The sequence below is a fragment of the Manis javanica genome, chromosome 7, assembly GCF_040802235.1.
Source record: "Manis javanica isolate MJ-LG chromosome 7, MJ_LKY, whole genome shotgun sequence".
In the NCBI taxonomy this organism is placed as follows: Eukaryota; Metazoa; Chordata; class Mammalia; order Pholidota; family Manidae; genus Manis; species Manis javanica.
In genome coordinates, this window is record NC_133162.1 from 26,047,784 (window position 1) to 26,056,100 (window position 8,317).

Genomic DNA, 8,317 nt, shown 5'->3' on the forward strand with positions numbered 1-8,317 from the left:
GACAGTATTTTAAATAGAGTGATGGTGTCTGTTTTTGTGCCATATGAGCGGTTCATTTAATTACATAGAAGATAAAATGTAGGTGAAAATTTGGTGAATTATTATTTTGAAGTGGGTGATAAGCAGCTTATTTTTTTAATTCTAGGCAGAAAGTTATTTTGTTTCTGAAAATAAGAAATGAGAGCTTAGAAATTAGAAAAAACTTGAGTTCAGCTCAATTTGATACTGTTGGGCTCATTAAAACATGAGCTCTTCTTGGGGCTGATTTTCCTTAGTAATTGGGTTTTTTTGCCTTGAGCAATTGTTTCTGAGCAGGTTTTTCTATAGTATGGGCTGAGTTAAAGATGCCTATAGCATTGTGTGTTTGTTTTCCCTGAATCTAGCCTGATTTCCCCTTCTTCCAAAGTGCCTGCACTAGGCCCTGCATTATATAAAAGTACAGATGGGACTTTAGCGTGGCATGGGATTGAACTTGATGTTTCAGAACGTGACTCTTGAGTTCTGTTCTTAAAAGCACAAAATGAGACATCCTATTTACACAATCTCCCTTTCTTCCCACTCTACTCCTAAGTTGGAGGGTTGGAGTATTCATGAGGTGAAAGTCCAGGTATAGGCTCTAAGCCAATAAAAACAAAAAACACATATGCTCTGCTCTCCCTTTTTTGCCAATGCATCAGTGTGGAGCCTTCTCTGAGCCTCTGCCAGCCAACAAGCAAAGGTGTGACTATGTGTTCCAGTGTTCCTAAAAGTTCTTCAGCTTCCCTAGTGAGGCACCAAGCAAGCCGTTTTCCTAACAGACAAGCTTCTCAGTATTCCTACCAGTGGCTCTTCCCTCAGCCAGATGGATAGAACTGTATTAGTCTGTCAGTTGTTCCCTTTGACATATTTGTTCTCTTTTGTGAGGCCAGCTGTGAGAATCTACCCTCTTATTTAAACTCCTTTTATAAATGGCTTTTATTTTATTTTTTCTTCTTCAACTATGAAACAATCCTGAGTCTTGTTTTTTGATGCCACTACTCTGTGAGGTACTTTGAGATGCTACCTTTTTCCTGTTGGACAGTTCAGATCAGTTTTACTATATCATTTTTATGCAAAAGAATTCAACATCTTGAGTTTTTTACAGTGAGAAGAAAGGGTGACTTTCCTACCACAGTGAATTCTGGTTAGTTGAAAAGTCTGACAGGGAAGGCACGTTTTCCTTGTCGGTCACGTGCAGTATTCATCCACCAGCAGCTATGGAAGGTCAAGCTAAAATCTTCCTACAGCAGTAGCAGCCACAGACCAATAATAAAAATCCATTCTGGTGCATGAGGCAATCTGGAAAAGGATGATTAGCAAGCACGTGTCCTCACCCTCCTCCAACTTCTTTCAAAGTTAAATGAAGTGATGAAAGTGCATCTCAAAAGGAGTCTTAGAAGCCAGAGATGAGGTGATATCTGTGGGGAGAGAGAGTACACAGTGTATTTGAGAAAGAGGAAGGAATAGCAACTCTCAAGGAATTATTTACTTAGTCAATAAATAATTACATACCTGCTATACAAGATGTGGTACTGGGTAGTGGGGATCAGTGGTGAATAATCTAAGTGTAGTCCCTGCTCTCACAGAGTTTTATACACTCATTACCTCACTTAACAATCCTTGTCACTTGCGGAGTGGAGGAACGGTGATACTATTCTGGGACCCTTTTTAAAAACTCTCCTCAAAATAGTTGTTGCTTTTCTTCCCTGACTCTGAATGGTGTTGTTAAATGACAGCATTAGTGTGCACTTGGTTTTATTCTCAGCACTATCAGATTAGAAGTATTTGACTGCCTTGTTAATTTCCAACAAGTGTTGGAGTATTTCTTTCCCTTCTCTTATGAACATAAATGCTAATATCGTTTAATGTTAAGTGTTTTCACAGCTTCCCAAATACTGGCTTTGGGTTGCATAGGACCCTGCAATTGTAGCAGCAAATTAAGTAGAAAGAAGTCAGGAACTTAATCCCCGAGTAGATTCTAAAGTACTCCTAAAATAAAACCTAAAGACCATGGGTAGGCGTTAACTGGAATTTAACAAACCTTAGTGAAATAGCAGACAAGAGAGAGCTCTTTGCTAAGATCTTCCTGCCCAGGCTACCATTTTCTTCTGGCAAGAGATTTGTGAATTTTTGCTTTCTGACAACCCACATACACATTCCAGCCTCTGTTTGAGGCATCAAGGTGATGCTTGTAAATCCACTATTGCTTATTAAACAAAGCCCATTCTGTCACACTGGGGTCTCTTTTCAGATGTCCAGAAGATAGGTGACATTTTTCTGTTACTTCTCATTGTCTTCATGGAGGACAAAGCGTTTTAATCAGTTAATACCCTCAGTGTGACTGAATGGTCATGCATTTTTCTAGTGTAATAAATGGCATGCATTTTTACATTGTATACACGAGTGTCATATTTGTCTGGATTGACTGTGAAGCTTGTTCATTTTGACTCATTTTTTTTGTGTGTGGTAAAATATACATAAAATTTACCTTATTAACCATTTAAAAATATACAGATTAATGGCATTAAGTACATTCACATTGTTGTACAATCATCACCATCATCCATCTCCAGAACTTCATTATTGCATGCTGAAACCCCATACTCATTAAACAAGAACTCCCCTATTTCCCCTCCTCCCAGGCCCTGGTAACAATTTTTCAACTTCCAGTCTTTATGTATTTGGCTATTTAAGGTGCTCAAACAAGTTGAATCATACACTATTTGTCCTTTGTGTATGGTGTATTTTACATTAGTGTATTCAGGGCTTACCCATGTTGTAGCATGTGTAAGATTTTCATTCATTTTCAAGGCTGAATAATATTGTATGGTACATATGTTGCATATTTTGTTTATCCACCAGTGAACAATTGGGTTGTTTCTACTCTGTGGCTATTGTGAAGAATGCTGCTCCAAACATTGGTTCTCTAACTCATAGCTGTTTGAGTCCCTGCTTTTGTGTGTGTGTATGTGTGTATATACACATTTACTGGATCAAATGGTAATTCTGTTTAATTTTTTGAGAAACCACCATATTGTTTTCACAGTGGCTGCACCATTTTACATTCCAATTTGTCCACATCCTATCCAACACTTGCTGTGTTCTGGGTTTTTAAAAATAGATATCCTAATGGGTGTGAAGTAGTATCTCATTGTCATTTTGATGTGTATTTCCCTAATTATTATTCATGTTGAGCATCCTTCATGTGCTTATTGGCCATTTGTGTATCTTCTTCGTAGAAATGTCTAATCAAACCCTTTGCCCGATTTTTAAATGGGGTGTTTGTTTTGTTGTTGAGTTTTAGGAGTTCCTTTTTTTTTAAATTAAGGTATCATTGATATACAATCTTATGCTCAAGTTTCACATAAGCAACATTGTGGTTACTACATTCCCACTATTTTCAAGTCCCCACCATATACCCCATTACAGTCACTGTCCACAGCATAATAAGCTTCTCTGTGCTATACTTCCTTCCCCATACCCCCCTTTATTATGTGTGCTAACTATAAAGCATCTTAATCCTCTTATCCCACCATTCCCACCCACCCTCCCCAGTCCCTTTCCCTTCAGTAACTGTTAGTCCATTTTTGGGTTCTGTGAATCTGCTGCATTCAGTTTTTGCTTTGTTGTTATACTCCACACATGAGTGCAGTCACTTGGTACTTGTCTTTCTCCGCCTGGCTTATTTCACTGAGCATAATACCCTCTAGCTCCATCCATGTTGTTGCAAATGGTAGGATTTGTTTTCTCCTTATGGTAGAATAGTATTCCATTGTGTATATGTACCACATCTTCTTCATCCATTCATCTACTGACGGACACTTAGGTTGCTTCCATTTCTTGACTATTGTAAATAGTGCTGTGATAAACATAGGGGTGCATATGTTCTTTTTCAAACTGGGCTCCTGCATTCTTAGGGTAAATTCCTAGGAGTTGAATTCCTGGGTCAAATGGTATTTCTATTTTGAGTTTTTTGAGGAACCTCCATACTGCTTTCCACAATGGTTAAACTAATTTGCATTCCCACAAGCAGTGTAGGAGGGTTCCCCTTTCTCCGCAACCTCGCCAACATTTGTTGTTGTTTGTCTTTTGGATGGTGGCCATCCTAACTGGTGTGAGGTGATATCTCATTGAGGTTTTAATTTTCATTTCTCTGATGACGAGTGATGTGGAGCATCTTTTCATGTGTCTGTTGGCCATCTGAATTTCTTCTTGGGAGAAGTGTCTGTTCATATCCTGTGCCCATTTTTTAATTGGGTTATTTGCTTTTTGTTTGTTAAGACACATGAGCTCTTTATATATTTTGGATGTCAACCCCTTACTGGATATGTCATTTATGAATATATTCTCCCATACTGTAGGATGCCTTTTTGTTCTACTGATGATGTCCTTGACTGTACAGAAGCTTTTTAGCTTGATGTAGTCCCATGTGTTCATTTTTGCTTTTGTTCCCTTGCCCGGGGAAATACGTTATGAAAAAGTCGCTCATGTTCATGTCCAAGAGATTTTTGCCTATGTTTTCTTCTAAGAGTTTTATGGTTTCATGACTTACATTCAGGTCTTTGATCCATTTCAAGTTTACTTTTGTGTATGGAGTTAGACAGTAATCCAGTTTCATTCTCTTACGTAGCTGTCCAGTTTTGCCAACACCAGCTGTTGAAGAGGCTGTCATTTCCCCATTGTATGTCGATGGCTCCTTTATCATATATTAATTGGCCTTATATGTGTGGGTTTATATTTGGGCTCTCTGTTTTGTTCCATTGATCTATGGGTCTGTTCTTGTGCCAGTACCAAATTGTCTTGATTACTGTGGCTTTGTAGTAGAGATTGAAGTTGGGGATCATAATTCTCCCAGCTTTATTCTTCCTTCTCAGGATTGCTTTGGCTATTTGGCATCTTTTGTGGTTCCATATCAATTTTAGAACTATTTGCTTTAGTTTATTGAAGAATGCTATTGGTATTTTGACAGGGATTGCATTGAATCTGTAGATTGCTTTAGGCAGGATGGCCATTTTGACAATATTAATTCTTCCTACCCAAGAACATGGATGAATATCCATTTATTAGTATCCTCTTTAATTTATCTCAAGAGTGTCTTGTAGTTTTCAGGGTACAGGTCTTTCACTTCCTTGGTTAAGTTTATTCTGAGGTATTTTATTCTCTTTGATGCCATTGTGAATGGAATTGTTTTCCTGATTTCTCTTTCTATTAGTTCATTGTTAGTGTATAGGAAAGCCACAGATTTCTGTGTGTTAATTTTGTATCCTGCAACTTTGCTGAATTCCGATATTAGTTCTAGTAGTTTTGGAGTGGAGTCTTTAGTTTTTTATGTACAGTATCATGTCATCTGCAAATAGTGACAGTTTAACTTCTTATTTACCAATCTGGATTCCTTGTATTTCTTTGTTTTGTCTAATTGCCATGGCTAGGACCTCCAGTACTATGTTGAATAAAGCGGGGAGAGTGGGCATCCCTGTCTTGTTCCTGATCTGCGAGGAGAAAATTTCAACTTCTCACTGTTCAGTATGATGTTGGCTGTGGGTTTATCATATATGGCCTTTATTATGTTGAGGTACTTGCCCTGGATACCCATTTTGTTGAGAGTTTTTATCATGAATGGATGTTGAATTTTGTCGAATGCTTTTTCAGCATCTATGGAGATGATCATGTGTTTTTGTCCTTCTTTTTGTTGGTGTGGTGGATGATGTTGATGGATTTTTGAATGTTGTACCATCTTTGCATCCCTGAGATGAATCCCACTTGGTCATGGTGTATGATCCTCTTGATGTATTTTTTAATTCGGTTTGCTAATATTTTGTTGAGTATTTTTGCATCTATGTTCATCAGGGATATTGGTCTGTAATTTTCTTCTTTAGTGAGGTCTTTGCCTGGTTTTGGTATTAGGGTGATGTCAGCTTCATAGAATGAGTTTGGGAGTATTCCCTCCTCTTCTATTTTTTGGAAAACTTTAAGGAGAATGGGTATTATGTCTTCTCTGTATGTCTGATAAAATTCCGAGGTAAATCCATCTGGCCCAGGGATTTTGTTCTTGGGTAGTTTTTTGAATACCGCTTCAATTTCATTGCTGATAATTGGTCTGTTTAGATTTTCTGTTTCTTTCTGGGTCAGTCTTGGAGGGTTGTATTTTTCTAGGAAGTTGTCCATTTCTCCTAGGTTTTCCTGTGTGTTAGTATATAGGTTTTCATAGTATTCTCTAATAATTCTTTGTATTTCTGTGGGGTCCGTCGTGATTTTTCCTTTCTTGTTTTTGATTCTGTTGATGTGTGTTGACTCTCTTTTTCTCTTAATAAGTCTGGCTAGAGGCTTATCTATTTTGCTTATTTTTTCGAAGAACCAGCTCTTGGTTTCATTGATTTTTTCTATTGTTTTATTCTTCTCAATTTTATATATTTTTTCTCTTATCTTTATTATGTCTCTCCTTCTGCTGATTTTGGGCCTCATTTGTTCTTCTTTTCCCAATTTCAATAATTGTGACTTTAGACTATTCGTTTGGGATTGTTCTTCCTTCCTTAAATAGGCCTGGATTTCTCTATACTTTCCTCTTAGAACTGCCTTTGCTGCATCCCACAGAAGTTGGGGCATTGTGCTGTTGTTGTCATTTGTCTCCATATATTGCTTGATCTCTGTTTTAATTTGGTCATTGATCCATTGATTATTTAGGAGCATGGTGTTTAGCCTCCATGTGTTTGGGAACCTTTTTGTTTTCTTTGTATAATTTATTTCTAGTTTTATACCTTTGTGATCTGAGAAGTTGGTTGGTAGAATTTCAATCTTTTTGAATTCACTGAGGCTCTTTTTGTAGCCTAGTATGTGGTTTATTCTGGAAAATGTTCCATATGTACTTGAAGAATGTGTATCCTGCTGCTTTTGGGTGTAGAGTTCTATAGATGTCTGTTCGGTCCATCTGTTCTAATACGTTCTTCAGTGCCTCTGTGTCCTTACTTATTTTCTGTCTGGTTGATCTGTCCTTTTTAGTGAGTGGTGTGTTGAAGTCTCCTAAAATGAATGCATTGCATTCTATTTCCTCCTTTAATTCTGTTAGTATTTGTTTCACATATGTAGGTGATCCTGTGTTGGTTGCATAGATGTTTATAATGGTTATATCCTCTTGTTGGACTGAGGCCTTTATCATTATGTAATGTCCTTCTTTATCTCTTGTTACTTTCTTTGTTTTGAAGTCTATTTTGTCTGATACAAGTACTACAACACCTGATTTTTTCTCTCTATTGTTTGCATGGAATCTCTTTTTCCATTTCTTCACTTTTAGTCTGTGTATGTCTTTGGGTTTGAGGTGAGTCTCTTGTAAGCAGCATAAAGATGGGTCTTGCTTTTTTACCCATTTTATTAGTCTGTGTCTTTTCATTTGTGTGTTCAGTCCATTTACATTTAGGGTGATTGTCAATAGATATGTACTTATTGCCATTGCAGGCTTTGGGTTCGTGGTTACCAAAGGTTCAAGGGTAGCTTCTTTGCCATCTAACCATCTTAACTTTAACTCACTTATTACACAATTATAAACACAGTCTGGTGGTTCTTTATTTCTCTACCTTCTTATTCTTCCTCCACTCTTTGTATGTTAGGTGTTTTATTCTGTACTCTTGTGTTTCCTTTGACTACTTTTGTGTATAGCTGATTTTATTTTTTGCCTTTAGTTAGTATTTGGTTGGTCTGCTTTCTTTGCTGTAATTTTATTTTCTCTGGTGATGTCTATTTAGCCTTAGGAGTGCTCCCATCTGGAGCAGTCCCTCAAAAATACCCTGTAGAGGTGATTTGTGGGAGGCAAATTCCCACAGCTTTTGCTTATCTGAAAATTGTTTAATCCCTCCTTCAAATTTAAATGATAACCTTGCTGGATACAATATTCTTGGTTCAAGGCCCTTCTGTTTCATTGCATCATGCCATTCTCTTCTGGCCTGTAAGGTTTCTGTTGAGAAGTCTGATGATAGCCTGATGGGTTTCCCTTTGTAGGTGATCTTTTTTCTCTCTTTCTCGCTGTCTTTAATATTCTGTCCTTATCCTTGATCTTTGCCATTTTAATTATTATATGTCTTGGTGTTGTCCTCCTTGGGTCCCTTGTGTTGGGAGTTCTGTGGGCTTCCATGGTGTGAGAGACTATTTCCTTCCCCAAGTTGGTGAAATTTTCTGCAGTTATTTCTTCAAAGACACTTTCTAACCCTTTTTCTCTTTCTTCTTCTGCTGGTACCCCTATTATGCTAATATTGTTCCGTTTGGATTGGTCACTCAGTTCTCTTAATATTCTTTCATTCCTAGAGATCAT

At 37.5% G+C, this 8,317-nt stretch overlaps 1 protein-coding gene across 4 annotated transcripts in view; it reads left to right on the forward strand.

Annotated features, from left to right (window-relative positions):
- ARMH3 (armadillo like helical domain containing 3) overlaps positions 1-8,317 on the forward strand; it is a 233,335-nt gene that overhangs the window by 187,308 nt on the left and 37,710 nt on the right. The window contains exon 25 of one of the 4 annotated variants that reach the window (XM_037001303.2): positions 678-3,530. The exons of the other annotated variants lie outside the window; for them this stretch is intronic. Coding sequence (XP_036857198.1) covers positions 678-746 — 69 coding nt within the window. The 3' untranslated portion in view covers positions 747-3,530. Of the gene's footprint in view, positions 1-677; positions 3,531-8,317 lie in introns of those variants that run through there. 4 annotated transcript variants of the gene reach the window in all.